This window comes from Martes martes, assembly GCF_963455335.1.
Source record: "Martes martes genome assembly, chromosome: 8".
In the NCBI taxonomy this organism is placed as follows: domain Eukaryota; kingdom Metazoa; phylum Chordata; class Mammalia; order Carnivora; family Mustelidae; genus Martes; species Martes martes.
Window position 1 is genome coordinate 85,826,114 of NC_137895.1, and position 20,312 is coordinate 85,846,425.

At 41.2% G+C, this 20,312-nt stretch overlaps 1 protein-coding gene and 1 pseudogene across 2 annotated transcripts in view; one reads left to right on the forward strand and one right to left on the reverse strand.

Moving 5' to 3' along the window:
* Positions 1 to 8,716: 8,716 nt before the first annotated feature.
* Positions 8,717 to 17,877, reverse strand: LOC308347109 (transcription factor BTF3 homolog 4-like; annotated as a pseudogene). Its single transcript has 3 exons — positions 17,705 to 17,877; positions 13,404 to 13,537; positions 8,717 to 9,193 (listed from the first exon to the last, which is right to left on the reverse strand). The product of its transcript is annotated as a transcription factor BTF3 homolog 4-like (transcript).
* Positions 17,878 to 17,892: 15 nt separating this feature from the next.
* DIP2B (disco interacting protein 2 homolog B) overlaps positions 17,893 to 20,312 on the forward strand; it is a 223,057-nt gene continuing 220,637 nt past the window's right edge. Inside the window, exon 1 of the mRNA XM_080809970.1 lies at positions 17,893 to 18,117. Coding sequence (XP_080666096.1) covers positions 18,018 to 18,117 — 100 coding nt within the window. The 5' untranslated portion in view covers positions 17,893 to 18,017. The remainder of the gene's footprint in view (positions 18,118 to 20,312) is intronic.

Below are 20,312 nucleotides of genomic sequence, written 5' to 3' on the forward strand. Positions count from 1 at the left end.
TTCAAAAGAGTGATCCATCTAAACTTTATTCACTTGAATTTTGGAAGAAGAGAAGATCTTTCAGTAATCAGGATTTATTGTCATCTTATGTGCTCGATTTGCATGTGGTCTCAAATGACATGCTGATTTTTAATTTATTTTTGGTTCCTAAAATTAAGGTAGTTTGAATATTGCTTTACATTCCTTTTTAAATAACCAGGTTGGCTTTGCAAAAGGCTTAATGATGGAGTATTTACATCTGCTGGTGCAGAAAATAGTATTTAAAAGTTACTGAACGCTTTTTTTTTAGCTTTATTAGTTATGGCCTTAATATTTAGTCTTTTGGCTTAAATGTCCACTGGTTTTACTTTGACACAATTAAACAGCACTGGGGATAATAAGTCTCTTGATATTTGTGTTGGGCAGGTATATTAACCATATTTTAAAAGTACCATTTTGTTTGTTTTTATAGAAAAGGTAAAATGCAAGAGGACAGTGTATTCCTTTTGAAGGTTTTTATAAATTCTTAACTGTATGATGAGGTTTTTTCCTAATTTTTTATATTTCCTTACAATGTGGTGGCCATTAATTTAACTTTAGGCTTTTCTGGTGTATGCTAACTTAGCTAGTCTGAGCTTCCAAGAAGATACATAGACATTTCAGTTTTTATTAACTGAATGAGACATTTTAAGAAGTTGAAAGAGAATTTGTGTTCAAGTTGAAAGTAAATTCTCTTTCGAAATCACCTGATTATTAAATAATTTTATTTTTAAAAACTAACAGTTTTTTATGAATTGAGTAGACAGTTCCTAAAAGTACAACTCAGATGTCAACAAGCTGTGTATAAAATAAAATGGTTTTATTTTCAGTTTTGTAGTACAAAACACTGATTAGTGTAGATAAACATCTACATCGATGTTGATTTTTTTTTTTTTTTTTTTTTTGCCTGATTTACTTGTCTTTTGAGTGACCCCTTTTAAATGTTTGGGTCAGGGATCAGAACCAGTTACCCAGCTTCTATTTTGTCCATTTCTTAGGTTTGTTCCTGTTGTCCAAACTGCCCCCTCCCCCCAAAAAAGATGGTGTGACACATGCTCATGCATATTATGTTAAAATGAGTACATCCTTGTATTTGTATTTCTGTTTTCAACATTGCCAAGGTGCTATGGGAAATTAAAGTAACACAAAATTAGAAAAAATAAAATTATTTAAAAGCAGGACTGGTTTCCTTTTCTCCAGGTGGTTTATGTCTAATGACTACTTGTATTTATTTTTCCATAATTCTATGTGTTGTTTATTCCCTGAGTTCTATCATTATTCTGGTCTCAGCTCTTTTTTTGGTTTGGTTTGGTTTGATTGGGGGGAATGGGGTACAGGATGTGTGAGATTTCCTCTGCAAAGTGAGGGAAGAGAGCCAGAAAATTCAGCAGTTATGGTCCTAAGCTTTTCTCAAAATCTTTTAGTGTCTGGCAGTGGAGATGGGGAAAAAACCATAGGGCAATGTGGATTTTGGTTTTCTGGGGTAGAATATGGTCTGACCTGACTGTAAATTCTAGGCTTTTAAACTTTTATTTCCAAGAGAAAACCATTAGGTTATTTTTCGCTTTTCACCACATCGTTGTTTTGTTGTATCTAAAGCTAAAGGGTTTGGGGAGCTTTTTGTTGTTTTTTTTTAAGATTTTACTTACTTATTTGACAGAGATCACAAGTAGGCAGAGAGAGAGGAAGGGAAGCAGGCTCCCTGCTTAGCAGAGAGCCCAATGCTGGACTTGATCCCAGGACCCTGGGATCATGACCCGAGCCAAAGGCAGACGCTTAACAACTGAGCCATCCAGGCACCCCTCAGTTTCAGTTTTCTATTTCTGGAAGTTTTTTTTACAAAGTTTAGCAGTTACTGCTAGAGGATGGTGAATTTCCTTAAAAGTCTGACAAAATTATCAAGGGTGTTGTAATTTGTGTGGGTTTAAAGGAACTGGGATGTTTTTGCTTTCTTTATAATGATCCCACATTGGGACCTCCTTCTTCTGGTGTTGTGGGAAACTAAGGAACAGGCTACCTAAATATTTTTTAATGTATATATTTAATTTCTACACCCAGTATGGGGCATGAACTCATGACTCTGAAATCAAGAGTCACATGCTCTTCTGACTGAACCAGCCAGGCACCCCTAAACATCTTTTTAAATTCATTTTTGGTAGCTGCTTTGCAGATCTTTGAAAGTGTGTTCTTTCTTGTTCCTTTTGTATTATGTTTACTGTATAAGACTTAACATAGGGGCGCCTGGGTGGCTCAGTGGGTTAAAGCCGCTGCCTTCGGCTCAGGTCATGATCCCAGCGTCCTGGGATCGAGCCCCGCATCGGGCTCTCTGCTCAGCAGGGAGCCTGCTTCCTCCCTTCTCCTCTGCCTGCCTCTCTGCCTACTTGTGATCTGTCTGTCAAATAAATAAATAAAATCTTTAAAAAAAAAAAAAAAAAAAAGACTTAACATAGTAGGATTCCAGCCTCTCTAAAATACGTATGTGGCTTTTATCTTTACACACTTGTATTTTCAGTGATGCATCCTAAGTTCTAGTTTTGCATTCCCAATTCTGCCTATACGAGTAACTGACACTGATCTATCAAAACTAACGGCATCGCCTTACCATTGGAGTTCATCATAATGGGTAGAGTATTATATATATCGTCAGCTAATATTTATTGCATGCTATGTTCCAGACAGTGTGTTAGGCAGCAAAAATATGTTTCCTGCCCTTATTGTGCTTAGCTTGAAGTAGTCCTAAGTAATGGCAAAATCAGACCAGTAGTAAATATGAAAGCTGGAATCAGAATCTGTGTGATTGGGAGTGAGGGATGGTGCGGGGATAGAGAGATATTTCTCCGAGAAAGGGGACATATCTGAAGGAGTAAAAGTTAATTAGGTGGGCAGGAGGATGTTCAGATTAGGAACAACTTGTGCATTAGCATTTTACCATGCACTGGAAGAATTAGAGGGTCCTGCACATAAAATCTTGGGGGACATTGTTTGATCTTTCAAGCTGAGGCTGAAGAAAGAGGGAAGAGCCAGACTCCAAGATTTGAAATTTGTGCACTTTGGGCAATAGATGGGAGACTGGTTAGATTGTACCTCATGGTGATAGGTTGGAACAAAGTGGAAGATTTGAGAAATTTCTGGGAACAAGACTTCAATGGATGAGATCTATGGAGGGAGGAAGAGCGAAGTAAGCATCAAAAATTACTCATGAAAAAATTTAAAAAAAAATTACTCATGAATTTGTGGCTCCGGAACAGGATGGAAGTTTGTGCCATTCGCCATGATGGGGGGATACATTGGCAAAAAACATTTTGTGGGGAGGGAAATTATGAGTACAGTTTTGAAATAGGCTTTTTCCTTCTGCAGGGTTTCTGATAATCCTAACAATGGAGACCTGGGGGAACAAAAATAATACTGAACTAAAAGTCATTCCTTTTAAGTCCAAAAGACAATAGTTCATCTCCAACATAAGGTGGTTTTCATTAGATTGCATTTTCTTTCAACTAATTTAAAATGTGACTGTTAGGGACAAGGCTAAATAAAAAATGTTTGGTTTATATCTGCCCCTAGTTCTCTGTCTTAATTATCGGTACCTTAATCCCAATCATCCTCTATCCCGCTTGGACAGTTTCCAGGCTACCAACTATTGTGCTAACAGCTTAATATGTGATTTCATTCAAGACTTAATGTTCCCAGTCCTCATCAATAAGGTCTGTCATGTATTGGAGAGGAATAAAAAGCATTAAGCTCGTCATGTCTGTTATAACTAAACATTTTCTTCAATCAATGTGCCATTTTTCTAGGTGTAGATTCTTAAAAGACATAATTCATGTCTGCCTCAGCAAAACCAGTTGTGTCCTAGAAATCATGTAATAGCCATAAACATGGATAAAAGGTTGTAGAATTTAAATACCTATCAAACTTGGCCCTTTTCTTTAGTTAAAGGCTTCCCTTAGCTATAGCCATCTCTGCTACTAATACTGGTGTATTTAGGCAAATCATTTAATTCTCTCTGCTTGTTTACTCATCAGTTAAATTGTGGAGTAATAGTTAATACTCTTCAAAGTTTCCAAATGTAAACTTAACTAAAATTTTCCTAAAAATTTGTTGTGTCTTACCACTGTCTTATTTTCCTGTAGATGTATGGCTATTTTTCATCTGTATGGAAACCTTCAGAAAATAACCCAGTTGTCTATTTTAAATGTGGTAGAGCTGGATCCAAGTGCATAATCTCACTCTAGCCCCTATCTCTCCATCTCTCCCATCTTCCCTCTCCCTTCTCTCCCTCACCTTTCTCTCCCATGCCCAGTCTACTAGCTGTGTGTTGGCTTCTTTCTCAAGTGAGCTTTCTCCATGTGACAGGAAAGGTTGAACAGTAACAGTTATATATTTACATGGTCCTTGCAGCAACTTCCAGATAAAGAATTCTCTCACCCAGTGTCCATATAGCAAATCTTTTGACACAACAGGACAAATCACCCTCAGGAGTTCTGGGCTTATGATCTCATAGCTTATGACCTCCAAAAATCAAGAGACACAATACTCCCACATCTATGTATCTTTAGGTACCTCTTATCTGTTATTGCTAAAACTATATTTCCTTGATTTCTAGTGAGTTTAATTTTTTGTATGTTTATTAACCATATATTAGTTATTGCTTATTTTTTCATTGGTTTGTCACTTTTTTTTACTGGTGGGGCTCTTCACATTCTGGATATTTCATTGTTAAATATATTAGGAATATATTCTCAATAATTTTTAAGATTTTAACTTCTATATCATCTCTTGTATTAATTGTCTTTGAAGGCCTACCTATCAGCCTTTTACTATATGACTTGCTTAGAAAAGCCTTCCTTATCCTGAAGCTTTTAAGTATTTTTTTCTCCTATTTTCTAATAATACTTAATAATTTTGCTTTTTGAATTTTAGCTTTTAAACACATTCAGTTTATTTTGGTGCATTATGGAAATGTTTAATGTATTTTTTTCTGAGTAGTCATCAGTTCAAAAACTTTTTGCTAAGTACTTGATCTTTTCTCCCTTATTTGAGATGTTACCTTTATCATAAAGGAAATTCCCAGTTATGCATAAATATGCTTCCTCAAAATTTATCAAATTCCTTTTATCCTATTCCTGCATTAATAACACCCCATTTTGGGGCACCTGGGTGACTCAGTGGGTTAAGCCTCTGCCTTCAGCTCAGGTCATAATCTCAGGGTCCTGGGATCAAGCCCCGCATTGGGCTCTCTGCTCAGTGGGGAGTCTGCTTCCCTCTCTCTCTCTGACTGCTGCTCTGCCTAACTTGTGATCTCTCTGTCAAATAAATAAATATAAAAATCTTTAAAAAAAAATAAATAACATCCCATTTTAAGTCCTGTAGCTTTTTAGTGTATCTTGTTGTTCAAAAGGGCAAATTGCATCCATTGTTTTTGTTAAAATGTCTGACTATTCTTGATTATTTTTTCTGTAATATGAATTCTAGAATCAGCTAACAAATTTTGTTTTAAAATCCTATTTTAAAGAATTTTAAAGGTTTCTATAGACATTATTTTATATATATTTTTTTAAAAGATTTTATTTTTTTATTTGACAGATCACAAGTAGGCAGAGAGGCAGGCAGAGAGAGAAGGGAGGAAGCAGGAAGCAGGCTCCCTGCTAAGCAGAGAACCCGATGCGGGGCTCGATCCCAGAACACCGGGATCATGACCTGAGCTGAAGGCAGCGGCTTTAACCCACTGAGCCACCCAGGCGCCCCGATATTATTTTATATTTACAGGAAATTTTGAGAGAAGTGGCTTTATGGTTTTAAGGCCTGTAGCTTTTTAGTATGCTTTGATCTCTGTTCAGGCAAATCCTCCTTTTTAAATTTTTTACTTTCGGGGCACCTGCGTGGCTCAGTGTTAAGCCTCTGCCTTCCGCTCAGGTCATGATCCCAGGGTCCTGGGATCGAGCCCCGCATCGGGCTTTCTGCTCGGCAGGGAGCCTGCTTCCCCCTCTCTCTGCCTGCCTCTCTGCCTACTTGTCTGTCTGTCTGTCAAATAAATAAATAAAATCTTTTTAAAAAATTTTTTTTACTTTTAGTTTTTCTTGACTTTCCTTGAACATTTTATCTTCTACTGAAACTTTTTGAGTTAGCTTCTCAAGTTAGAATTTAGAAAATCACAATAAGATTTTCATAAAAATTGCACTGATTTATGTAGATTAATTGTTGAAGCATTGATATGTTGGGTTTTGGGGGGGTTTCCCCCATTTAGGTCTTCTTTTAGAACATTCAGTTAGCTTTTTCTTCATCTCAGTCTTGTACATTTATTGTTGGGTTTGTGCCTACTTATGTTTTGCTCTGTGAATGGATTTTTTTTTTCAATTCACTGTTGCTCTAATACAGGAAGGTTATTTATTTTTATATGTTGACTTTAATCTTAAGCCACTTTAAAATTTTTCATAGTAAGTCTGATAAAACCACACTGTAAGGTCTATAAGAGGATGGACCTTATTCAAACACTGTATTCCCTACCACCTAGACAGTGCCTAACATGTTACATTAACTCAGTATGTTTGAATGAATGAATGAATGGTGGTATGTTAGATGATTCTCTTGGATTTCTGGGTAGACATTATTTCTAATTTTTCAGCCATTATAATTATGAGACTTTTAGTAAAGATTGTTCTGCAAGTTCATGTTTTGAAGTACCCTTTCTCTTACATAGGCGTCAATATTAGATAAAATAGAACAAGATAAAATTACAAAGCAATGGCCTCATGCAGAAATAATATTTCTCTGTCCTTAAAAATGTTTGGATATGAGAAATTTTTAATATATACAAAAATAGAATAGTATAATCAACCTGCATACTCTCATCACTCTATTATGATCTTAGCCACTATTATTTCATATATACCTCTACTTTCTTCCCACCCCACTTTCCAATGGGTTTTTATGAAGCAAATTTCAGGCATACCATTTCACCCATAAATATTTGAGTATGTTTTTTGGGGGTGCCTGGGTGGCTCAGTGGGTTAGACCTTTGTCTTCAGCTCAGGTCATGATCTCAGGGTCCTGGGATCGAGCCCCGCATCGGGCTCTCTGCTCGGCAGGGAGCCTGCTTCCCCCTCTCTCTCTGCCTGCCTCTCTATCTACTTGCGATCTCTCTCTGTCAAATAAAATCTTAAAAATATATATTTGAATATGTTTTCCCCTTAAAAAGTAGTCTGGTAGTTACATAATCATAATGCCATTGCCACATATAAAACATAACAATCATTCCTTAATATCTAATGTTGGAATTTTTGTGGTCCTCAAATTTTTTGTTTTAAAAAAAAATCTCTTATCTAAAACTGATATAACAATGTATGTTAATTATACTAGAATTAAAATTTTAACAAAAGAAAAAGTTTTTAATTTTTTTTAAAGATTTTATTTATTTGTCAGAGAGAGAGAGTACAGGCAGACAGAGTGGCAGGCAGAGGCAGAGGAAGAAGCAGGCTCCCCTCGGAGCAAGGAGCCTAATGTGGGACTCGATTCCAGGACACCGGGATCATGACCTGAGCCGAAGGCAACCACCCAACCGACTGAGCTACCCAGGCATCCCATGAAAAAAAAAGTTTTAAAAATAAAAACCAAGATCTGATTACCAGGTCTGCTCATTGCCACAAACACATGCGGGCATGTGCTTGCACACACACATACCTGTATTTAAATAAAATCTTTTTAAAAATACACTAATAATTACGCAAAGGGTAAAGAGAAAGAAATACAAGTATAACACTAAGGAAAACCAGCAAACCATGAAAGAACGAACAAACCAGAAAAAAAAATATTCAGAAACAACCACAAAACAAGTAATAAAGTGGCAATAAATACATATCTATCAATTAATTTGAAACACTCCAATCAAAAGACATAGGGTGACATAATGGATAAATAAATAAGATCCGTCTATACACTGCCTACAAGAGACTTATGTTAGACCTAAATACATCTGCAGATTAAAAGTAAGGGGATGAAGAAACATTTATCATGCAATGCATGTAAAAAACAAAACAAAACAAAACAAAACCAAAGTAGCAACACGTTTACACCAGACAAAGTAGACTTCAGAACAAGACCATAGGGGAGCCTGGCTGGCTCAGTCAGTAGAACATGCAACTCTTGATCTCAAGGTTGTGAGTTCAAGCCCCACAATGAGCACAGAGATCACTTAAAAATAAAATATTCCCGGGCACCTGGGTGCCTCAGTGAGTTAAAGCCTCTGCCTTTGGCTCGGGTCATGGTCCCAGGGTCCTGGGATCGAGCCCTGCATCAGGCTCTCTGCTTGGCAGGGAGCCTGCTTCCTCCTCTCTCTGCCTATTTGTGATCTCTGTCTGTCAAATAAATAAATAAAATCTTAAAAAAAAAAAAAATTCCCTTCTCCCTCCCTCCCTCCCCCACTCCCTTCCTTCCTTTCTTCTTCCTTTCTTTTAGGCAAAGAGCTTTATTAACCTTGTTTCAAACTTTATTCTCAGGCTTCTTCAGCTTAATTAGCTGCAAAGAATGAATTGTGTATAAGCAAAAACTGAAAAGAGCTGCAGTGTCCAAGGGGCTTGGGCTTAAAAAGTATTAGAGATCTAGGTTTTCTCAAATCTGACCAAAATTTTCAAAAGCAGTCATATAAAATAGAAGCTCCCAGTAACTTCTCCAAATTATTACCTTCTTCAGAATTTGACTAAATTCAGCTTACTTCATTCTTGGAAGAGTCATCAAAATTCTCCACAAGATCTGGAACTTCCTTTTCATCTTCTCCGGTAGCTAGTGGTGCTTTTCCATCTACAGATTGTTTGACTGGGGAGCTTCAGCCAGTCTCCTTCAACTAGTCAAACTGTCTGCACCAAGTTGGTTTAAGTTACTGGGTAGCATTTCCGTCAGCTACTCTGTCTCAGCGTTGTCCATGATGGTGAAAGTGTTCGCTGCCAGGGATGCCTGGACTTTAGGGTTGTTAAAATGGATCATGTTCCTTGGTTTGTGAACATTTTCACTTTTTCAATGCCAGAGATATTGTTTACCCCTAACTTATTTGAGGAGAACTAAAGTTTTTTATCATCTGCTGTAGCCATCCTATGAACCACCTTCTTTCAGCGAACAGTTTCTTTCCCTCCAATGCCCACTTGTGCTTGCAGTTTTGTGAGTTTCTCCTGGTTCACGATAGTTTCTTTTTGGAGTGGAAATAGGACAATGTGGAGACTAAGGTTGGTGCTCAGGTGGTCTCAGGTGGACCAGCTGAGATTAGGTGTACACGCATGGGGATGTGAGATGCAAAAATAAAATCTTTAAAAAAAAAAAAAAATATATATATATATATATATATATATAAAAGACTGGGCGCCTGGGTGGTTCAGTTAGTTAAGCAACTGCCTTGGGCTCAGGGCATGATCCCGGAGTCCCAGGATCGAGGCCTGCGTCGGGCTCCCAGCTCCATGGGGTGTCTGTTTCTCCCTTTGACCTTCTCCTCTCTTGTGCTCTCTCTAACTCTCTCTCTCTCAAATAAATAAATAAATAAATCTTAAAAAAAAAAAAAAGACTAACAAAACACAAAGAATGGCACTATATAATAATAAAGAGCGCAATCCAACAATAACATATATATAAGAATTGTAAATATTTCGGCACCCAACATGGGAACACCCAAATAGATAAAACGATTAATAGCAAACGCGAGGGAACAAATAAATAGAATAATCGTAGGGGACTTGAACACTCCACTTACATCAATGGACAGGTCATCTATACAGAAAATCAATAAGGTAATAATGGCTTTGAATGATGTACTGCACCAGATGGGTTTAACAGGTATATTCAGAATGAAATAGACATTTTTTGGGTGCCTGGGTGGCTCAGTGGGTTAAGCCTCTGCTTTCAGCTCAGGTCATGATCTCAGGGTCCTGGGATTGAGCCTCACATCAGGCTCTCTGCTCAGCGGGGAGCCTGCTTCCTCCTCTCTCTCTGCCTGCCTCTCTGCCTACTTGTGATCTGTCAAATAAGTAAATAAAATCTTTAAAAAAAAAAAAAAAAACTTCCTTTTAGTTTTCCTTTCCTTTTTTTTTTTTTTTTTTTTTTTTTTTTTTGTTTCCTTTGCTGTGCAAAAGATTTTTATCTTGATGAAGTCCCAACAGTTCATTTTGCTTTTGTTTTTCTGGCCTCTGGTGACTTGTCTTTGTTGGAGCTGAGGTCAAGGAGGTTGCTGCCTGTGTTCTCCTCTAGGATTTTGATGGATTCCTGTCTCACATTTAGGTCTTTCATCCATTTTGAGTTTACTTTTGTGTGTGGTGTAAAGAAGTGGTCCAACAGACATTTTTCCAAAGAAGACATTCAGATGGCTAAGACACACATGAGGAGATGCTCAACATTTCTCATCATCAGGGAAATACGAATCAAAACCACAGTGAAATATCACCTCACACCTGTCAGAATGGCTAAAATCAAAATGACAAGAAATAAGTGTTGGGGAGGATGTGGAGAAAAGGAACCTCTCATGCACTGTTGGTGAGAATGCAAATTGGTGCAACCGCTGTGGAAAACAGTACAGAAGTTCCTGAAAAAATTAAAAATAGAAATATCATATGATCCAGTGATTGTACTACTGGATTCCACCCCCCAATGAAGCTACTGATTTATATATCTATCTATTTATTTATTTATTTTTTAAAAAGATTTATTTATTTGTTTGTTTGTTTATTTATTTGTCTATTTATCTATCTATTTATTTATTTATTTTTTAAAAAGATTTTATTTATTTATTTGTCAGAGAGAGCGAGCGAGCACAGGTAGAGGCAGAGGGAGAAGCAGGCTCCCTGCCAAGCAAGGAGCCCGATGTGGGACTTGATCTCAGGATGCTGGGATCATGACCTGAGCTGAAGGCAGCTGCTTAACCAACTGAGCCACCCAGACGTCCCTATTTATTTTTTTAAAGATTTATTTATTCATTTGACAGACAGAGATCACAAGTAGGCAGAAAAGCAGGCAGAGAGTGAGGAGGAAGCAGGCTCCCCGCTGAGCAGAGAGCCCGATGCGGGGCTCGATCCCAGGACCCTGGGATCATGACCCGAGCCGAAAGCAGAGGCTTTAACCCACTGAGCCACCCAGGCGCCCCAAAGCTACTAATTTAAAAAGATATCCACCCCTATGTTTATTGCTTCATTATTCATAATAGCCAAGATATGGAAGCAACACAAGTGTCCACTGATAGTTGAATGGATAAGGAATATTTATATTTATACCCCCACATCAGGGTCCCTGCTTGGTGGGGAGCCTGCTTCTCCCTCTCCCCCCTCCCTGCTTGTGTTCCCTCTCTCCTTCTCGCTCGCTCTCTGTCAAATAAATAAATAAATAAATTTTTTAAAAAGATCATATTGAGGAAAGATGCCTTTTTTTCCCCCCAAGATTTTATTTATTTATTTGACAGAATGAGCAAGATGGAGAAAGAGAGAGAAGGAGCACGGGGAGGGACAGAAAAAGAGGGAGAAACAGACTCCTGCTGAGCAGGGAGTCTGGGACTTGATCCCAAGACCCTGGGATCATGACCTGAGCCAAAGACAGACACTTAACCAAATGAGCCACCCAGGTGCCCCAAGATGCCTTTTCTTTAAAGCACACCTCAGCCTTCCCCAGTGACATGTCACAACACAAGAAGAGAATCTTTTTCCTGGGGCACCTGGGTGGCTCAGTTGGTTTAATATCTGTTTTTTTTTTTAAAGATTGTATTTATTTATTTGACAGAGATCACAAGTAGGCAGAGAGGCAGGCAGAGAGAGTGAGAGGGAAGCAGGCTCCCCGCTGAGCAGAGAGCCCGATGTGAGGCTCCATCCCAGGACCCTGAGATCATGACCTGAGCCGAAGGCAGCAGCCGAACCCACTGAGCCACCCAGGCGCCCCTAATATCTGTTTTTGACTCTGTTCATGATCCCAGGGGCCCGGGATGGAGCCCTACATCAGGCTCCCTGCTCAGTGGGGAATCTGCTTCTCCCTCTCTGTCTGCCCCTCTCCCTGATCATACTCTCTCACACTCTCTCTGAAATAAATAAAAATCTTTTTAAAAAAAAAGAGAATCTTTTCCCTAACATTTTTCTAAACCCTTCTAAGTTGAAGAGACTCTACTGTATGTTTCTTCTGTTTTCCCAGTGGTTTCATAGGGACTTAAGAACATAAAAATTCCCATGTTAATCATGACATGTTGGCGCATCTCACAGAACCTGTTTTTTTTTTTTTTAATATATTATTTATTTATATGACAGAGAGAGAGAGGTCACAAGTAGGCAGAAAGGCAGGCAGAGAAAGAGGGGGAAGAAGGCTCCCTGCTGAGCAGAGAGCCTGATGCGGGGCTTGGTCCCAAGACCCTGAGATCATGACCTGAGCCGAAGGCAGAGGGTTAACCCACTGAGCCACCCAGGCACCCGAACCTGTTTCTTCCTGGAATGCTTTCCAGTTTCTACAGGGCTTTATTTTAGAGTTTCAACTATACGTAGGTTTTACATCACCTAAATGTTCCCAGTTTTCAGCTGAGGGGTACAAGGGAAAACCTAATAACATGAATGCAAAAATTTGGTTGCTTCTGCCTGCAGGGGAGATACTCCCTAACAGAATCCTTTGCCTGTTCTTCATCCAACTCAGGGACTTTTGGGTGCTCCCTGGAGGTAGATCACAAGTCATTCCAGGTTCCTGCTTTCTGCCACCACCTTCAGGACTTGGTAGCTGTCCCTCTCTTCCAAGCTTTTGTTTGCCAGCCTTGCCTCTGCCACACTCTCTTCTGAGGGTATAATTATCCAAGAACCTAACAGAGTTCTCAGGATTTTCTCAGATGTCTCCCTTATCAGGGAGGAATACCTTTCCCAGAATTCTGTCCCCTGACCCTTGGCTGACTTCCATCCAGGTCTCTTGGCCAGAATAGGGTGATTTGTTACCTAGCAGTAAGGAAGGCTGAGTATCTGGCATTTTAAGCCCTTGTGGAGGTAGGTGGGCTCTCCAGACAAAGTAGAGAGGAGGGGAAATGAACTCTGGGTAGATGGCTCACAGCCTCTACCAGAACCCACTCATTTGTGGCACTTTTATTCCATTATACACAACTAAAAAGTGTATAGTTCAATCTAACGAGAGGATAGAATAATTGTAAATATGTACCCAACATTGGAGCACCTAAGTTCATAGAGCAAATATTAAGTGACATAAGGAGAGAAACTGGTGATAATACAATAATAGTAGGGAACTGGAACACCCCAGTTATGTCAATGGATATCTCATCCAGGCAGAGAATCAATAAAGAAATGCTGTCTTTGAATGACACATGAGACTAAAAATGTGTGTAATTCACTCACATGAAATTTCATTCCCTTCCTTTAAGGAAGACAATCCCAATATCATGCAGCTACCTCCTCCAGCTCCAAGTCCAGACCTCTGGGGGTATGTAATCTTCATGTCTGGAGATGATTCCTCATGGACCAGCAATCTGGAGTTGTACTGGTCTCCAACACAACCAATAGACCACTGGTTCTCCAAATGCGGCCTTCATACCAGCAACAGCAGTGTCATCATAGAAGGTGGTAGAAATGTCAATCATTGGGCCATAGCCCAAACCTATGAAATCAGGAAGTCTGGGTCAGACATCACAATTTGTGTTCTGTAAGCCATCCCTGTGATTCTGATGTATGTTAAAGTTTGAGAACTACTGCAACAAACAATGCCAGACAAGGAATTGTAAGTACAATAATACTTCCATTCAGAAAAGGAAATACACAAAGATACGGTTCCTGAGCACATACCATACCTGTTTCTATCAGTTTTTGCTGTGTAACAAACCCACAAAACTTAGTAGGTTGAAATGGCAACCATTTTTTGTCCCATGCATTGGTCCTTTGAGCTGGGCTCAGCAGGGCTCAGTTATGGACTTGTGATCAGCTGGCTGTCTACGTATGGCCTGACTCATACTTTGCAGCAGGTTGGGTTTTACCTAGAGCAGTGAAGGTGGCTGGGCCATGACTCTCATCTAGCAGCCCAGCTCCTGCTCCTTCACAAGGCAGTGGTCTTGAAAGCAGAAAGAAAGGGGGGGGCAAGCCCAATGCACAAGCACTTTCCAAGTCTGTAGGTCATGCTTACTATGGTCTCATTAGCCAAAGGAAGTCATATGTTCAAACCCAATGTATAGAGGGGATTTACCTAAGGATAGTGAATGCAGTGGGGTGGGGGTGGGGGGTCAAAAGGGTTATTGCCGCCCTTTTTGCAAACAATCTACCATGCTGCCTGACAGGCAGACTTTGAATGGAATGAATGTGTTAGTCTGGCAGCCTCTGGTTCTGATCTCTGAAAGTGCCATTGTCCTTCACGGGCATACCTAATATGGGCATTGGGTATACTCCCTTCCAGCAGAACTTTAGCAGCCATTTTCCTGTGGGTGGGAGTTGGAAGTTTAGGAACTGCTTTTCGTGTTGAATAATTAGCTGCAGCTAAAACCAAGTTTGGAATATCTTTGGCATATACTGCAAAAACTTGGTGGGGTTCTGGTCTGTTTTATCCAGTGAATTCCATGTGCTAATAAAGTAGGTAAAGGTCTAGACCTGCGCTGAGCAACACAGCAGCCACTAGTGACGTGTAATTATAGGACACTTGAAGTATAGCTAGTCTGGGTTGAGATGTGCAGTTTCTTTTCACTTTTTAAAGTAGTAGAATTTAACATTACACAGGTAGCTCACATTGTATTTTCATTCTTTCTTTCTTTTTTTTTTTTTTTACGATTTTATTTATTTATTTATTTGACAGAGATCATAAGCAGGCAGAGAGGCAGGCAGAGAGAGAGGGGGAAGCAGGCTCCCTGCTGAGCAGAGAGCCCGATGCGGGGCTCGATCCCAGGACCCTGATCATGACCTGAGCCGAAGGCAGAGCCTTAACCCACTGAGCCACCCAGGTGCCCCCACATTGTATTTTCTATTAGGCAGCACTGATCAGTCATTAAGACTGAGAATTTCAGCCTCATAGCTCTTATTTCCATACTCTGCAAATACCCCCTTCTTCTTTAGTTTAAAGGTCTGTTCCTTGAGACAATTTGAAATGAATGACCTAAAGGAGGAGGAGTACCACCCTTAAAGTAATCTTTCCTGCTAGGCTTATTGTATTCACTGCTAAGTTGACCTCCTTCATCTGACAAAGACTGTTTAATAAAAGGTCTTAAGATCCTTCAGAGATCTGGAGCCTCAATCTTTTCAATTTTATCACTGTTAAATCTCTTGCTTCTGTTTACCTCGCTTTAACTTGGGAGACCTTGGCTTCCCCAAGTCAACAAAACTCCACCCTGTCGCCCCTGTCAATTTGGATTGTAGCCAGAAGAGCTTCTTAGTAAAGCTGACTTTCCCTGCCTGTCCTCCGCTGGGAAGTCTCCAGACTGTTTATCTCTTGTGTGAATTTACTGAAAGCCATACCAAGTAGTCCACTCACTCCCTAAACCTCGAAATTTTCCCATTATTTCCCTAGCAAAACAGCCCCAGTCTACATGTGATCTGTGTCATAATAGTTTACTAGGCATTGTGCAACTGCCCTCAGTCATTCCTTATTTTTGCTCACTTGTAATATCCATTTTGTAGTCAGAAACTGAGCATCAGATAGGAAACTGTGGACAGCAAATAGCAGAATATTCAACTAAAATAGGTTTAAATCCATTTTCTCATTTAAGAAGGACAAGCACCGTATAGGTGGTTCCAGAATTTATTTTATTTTATTTATTTTTTTAAAAGATTTTATTTATTTATTTGACAGACAGAGATCACAAGTAGGCAGAGAGGCAGGCAGAAAAAGAGGAAGGGAAATAGGCAGAGAGGCAGGCAGAGAGAGAGGAAGGGAGCAGAGAGCCAATGTGGGGCTTGATCCCAGGGTCCTGGGATCATGACGTGAGCTGAGGCAGAGGCTTTAATCCACTGAGCCACCAAGGCGCCCCAAGAATTTATTTTAGCAGAACAATTCAGTCAAGTTCTAGGTGACATCTCTGTACTTCTCTTAGTTTCCCCCTGTGGTTGCAGCATGACTGCTGGTGCCCTAAACTGGACAATATCCAAAGATGGGAAGGAAGCGAGGGGCATTTTCTCCTTGTGTATCTCTCTCATCAGAAAGGACCTTGCGTATCTCTCTCATCAGAAAGGAAAATCCTCCACAGATGTCCCCCTTCCAGTAGTTTCCCCCAGTGGGTCACATACATGCCAAGGAGGTCAGAAAAATGTGTATTTGGCATATTCAGCCTCAACAGGGTAGGTGTGGCCTAGTGACAAGGGAAAAAGGGAGTCAGGGCTACTGGGAGGGTATAACAACAACACCTGCTAAGATCCTTCTTATGGAGTCTACTGTTGTATAGCAAACCACCCCGAGCTTCGATGCATAAAAGGGTGGTCATTTTATTATGCTCATGGGAATTTGGACAGGGCATAAGGATGGGTTGTCTTTGCTCCCCATTGTTTGGGACCTCAGCTGGGAAGACTCAAATGCCTGGGGGCTGAAGTCATCTGGAGGCTTCCTGGGCTAGGATGACTAAAAGGCTGGGCTGAACTGGGGCAGTTGGGCAGAGCACCTCACATGGTCTTCCATGTGGCCAGCTCTCTGCATGGCCGCTGAGTTCTCAGAGTGAATGCCCTGGGAGGGAGGCTCCTCAGGGGGGTTCTCTGGAGACGAAGAATTCTGCTGAGTGGCCTTCTAGGACCTAACCCGCGAAGTTACATAGTATTACCTGCGCCATATTTTATTGGTCAAAGCAATGAGAATCCCATCCAGATTCAGGGGAGGGTCCACGGACCTCACTTTTTGACGGGAGGAATGTCACCAAATTTGCAGCCTTAAAACCTGCAACGGTCTTCATGTAAACCAGAAGACATACATACATATATATTCCCAAGATTCTCCTTACATTGTTGCAGTTGAAAGGAAATTTCAGTTTACCCCTCAATCAACCATGATGTCACATTTCTTTTTTTCAAGCTGAAATTCTTTTCTCAACTAAAAAATAATTTTCTTTCAGCCCCTAACTGGTATACTATTGTCCAGAAACTCCTACTATTGAATAGATGTTGAGGCGTTTTCTCTCAAGAGACCAATTTTGGATCAGCATAGAAGGGAAGCGAAAACACTGAAATCCCTCAAATTGTGAAGGGGAGCTTTGGCATTAAAAAAAAAAAGAATATGAACGATTAAAGCATCTGCCCCAGTAGCTCCTGGTAAAAATACACAAATAGATCCTCCTTATATTGAATTAAAATATTAACATTTTGGGAACACCTATTAAGTCATCCATTGAAGAGGATATAAAAAGATCAAGAAGACTAAGTTCTCCACTTTCAAGTAGTTAGAATTCTAGGTGGGAGGAAGGAGATTCTCCCGCCATTGCCTTAAATGCGAGAACTGAACTAGAAACAAGGAGAGGAGCTCCTGACAAGTGGGACAAGGAAGACCCCGTGAAAGAAGCGGTCTGTGATACAATGATACAAAAAAAAAAAAAAAAAAATCATTAATCGGTCCAAAAAAAGTGGCTTGAGTTCAGGTCCTCTTAAATGGGTAGATATCAATTCTGGGAAAATGGAGGAGGGCACAAGACAAAGGCATACACACTAAGAGAACCGGAAAAAGTGAGGCCTGGGTCCCCTGAAAACTCGCTCGCTATCTTGTAAAAGGTAAACGCTACGTGGGCTCCCGCCATCAACACCTCCAGCTCACGTCGCCCAGGAGAGTTCCGGGTGGTGGAGTTGGGGTCGTCGTCTCAGGACATGCCCAGTAGAGGGCGCCGTAAGCTCGCGAGTCCTCGGGCTGATTGGGCCGCGGAGGCGGTGCGTCCTCGGCCGGGGGCGGGGCCGCCGTGCTCACGTGACTTTCGCTCATGGCGGTGGCGGCGGCGGCGGCGGCAGCGGCGGAGCTCGGCGGCCGGAGCCGGATCCTGTAGCCGGGGTGTGGGCCAGCGTCAGTCCGTCCCTCCTTCGGCCCCCTCTCTTGTCTTCCGGAGCGTGGCTGGCGGAGCCCGGATGGCGGACCGAGGCCTGGAGCCCGCGCCGGCCGCGGTGGCGGCGCTGCCGCCCGAAGTGCGGGCGCAGCTGGCGGAGCTGGAGCTGGAGCTCTCAGAGGGTAGGAGCTGGGCGGGGGAGCGAGCGCCCGGGCACTGCTGCGGATCGCGGCGACGGGGAGAACAGGTCCCCTCCGCGCGCCCTGCTGGCCGTGAGGGCGAGACGGGAGGAGGGTGCCGGAAATCTGGCCCGTGCTCTGAAGGGGTCGTCTTCCCTGCTCTCGCATCCTATGAAGTGGGTTTCCCCTGGCGTTCATTGTGTTCTCGGGGAAAGGGTGAAGCTGGGGCTTGGGGGAGAAGTCCTTCCCCGGCCCGGGCTGTTTCTGCACTCCCTGCCCCTCAAAACCCAAGACAAAGCTGCGCCCTCGCGCTCCTCCCGGGGCGTCTGGGCACGGGGGAGGGGGTGGTGAGGCTGCGAGCAGGGTGGCTGACAGCTTTATCCTGTCCTCCTTTACCCTTTTTGCGGGGAGGGCCCCACGTCTGTTTCAGCTCCCCTCCCCCCTTCAGAAAAAGAGAAAGATACATGGGAAATCCGCAGCATTTCTTCTTCCTCCTTTAACAATACGAGATGTTTCCCCAGTGACAGGAGTGAGCGAGAAGCAGAATGGGCCATTTAGGGTCCTAGGCAGATTAGAAGCAGTGGCATTAACCCAGAGAGACATACACTGTGCTGCTTTCAGATCACCTTTGTCATAAGGGTTTTTTCCTGGTGCCTCTATTCGGGGTGAATTTTCCGCATCTGATCACCTTTTAGAGCCTTTCAAGAGAGGAGGAGGGTGGCTACTGGTTACATGCAAATCCTGGCCGACACCCTCTTTCTTTTGACAATGGATTGGTACAGGGAGGGTTGAATTTGAGAATTAAAAGAGTAGAATAAATCAAGCCTCTGTTATTAGAGAAGTCCGTTGGACAACAATGAGAGAAACGTTGCTCTGTTGTGGGCATGTGATCAGGCTTCATGTGCAGTTGTGATCAGTTCTCCATAAAGTTCCTGTTTTTATCATGGGCTGACTCTGAGACAAAAGCAGCATTTTCTACAAGCTTGATGTCAGTATTGTGGCGGTGTCCCCAGAGTTGCATATTTTTAACTGAGTTCCTTGCCAAAGGCCCTCTTTGCTAGCATTTTTCAAGTGGATTAAATATTGTTGATTGGAAGAGAAGAATGTGACAAGTTCCCGGGAGAGTTCAGACTTTTTGTTTACTTATGGGACATTCTCTTCCCCATTCCCCCACCCCCTTGTCCTTTACAATGAAAAACCAGAAGTAGATTTGAGTGTTATAAATCCTATTGGGCATACAAGGAAATAATTATTTTTAATAACCCTGTTAGGTTTTCCCAATGTATAGGGAAGTGCTGTTTTCATTTGCACTTAATTACCAGCATATTATTTTTCAATTCATCAGTTGAGAAGTTATTTTTTGGCCCATCCCCAGAATCCGAGGTGGTGGATGAGTTGGTTTCTGTGACGTATTTAAAATATTACCATTGGTCCTGCCTCTCATGATAACATCATTCTTCTCCTATACTAAAGCATTGTCGTTAAATCTGTAATGACTTCCATTCAAATCTGCCTTTTAAAACAGTTACTCTGTAGTAACAAATGAGCTCTATTTGATTAGCCAGCAAGAGAGAGGTTTGGCTGGATGTTTGTGTCAGAATGAGATTAAAAATAGGAGTTGATTGCTTTTACACAGAGGGAAATCCTGGAAGCTCCTTATTCTTGGTATATCGGCTTCCAGCTGATTATTGTTTACTTCTCTGAGTGTTTCTAGAAATGATTCTGAGAAACTGTTTCTAGGACTCACACTGATTAGCTCACCTTTCTCTCCTTTAGAAGGGTGTGAAACTCCTACAAACTGTGGATGTTAGGGCTTCAGCATCATTAAGGACAAATGCATGATTTGCTTTCCCATGAAGGATTGCTTTGGTTCACATATACTTAGTTTGAATTAGTTTCTTATAGATTTATGCCATGTTGTCCTGTATTTCATCTCTTTTAGCAACGGACAGCTGGAAGAAATACAGTTGAAAAATCTGGGGCCTGCAGTGTCAGCATCTTGGCCATCTGTCTTTTTCTTTTGCTTAAAAATAAAGTATGGAGGATGCTTGACTGAAGAAGTAGATAGACGTTTTTAAGAATTCAAGTGAAGTTAAGATAGCCCACTAACCCCCAGATCTCCGGCGTGGTGTTATTGGTAATGTCTGTAGTATATTTTGAATGAGTCTTTGCTTGTTTGTTTGTTTATTGTACATTTT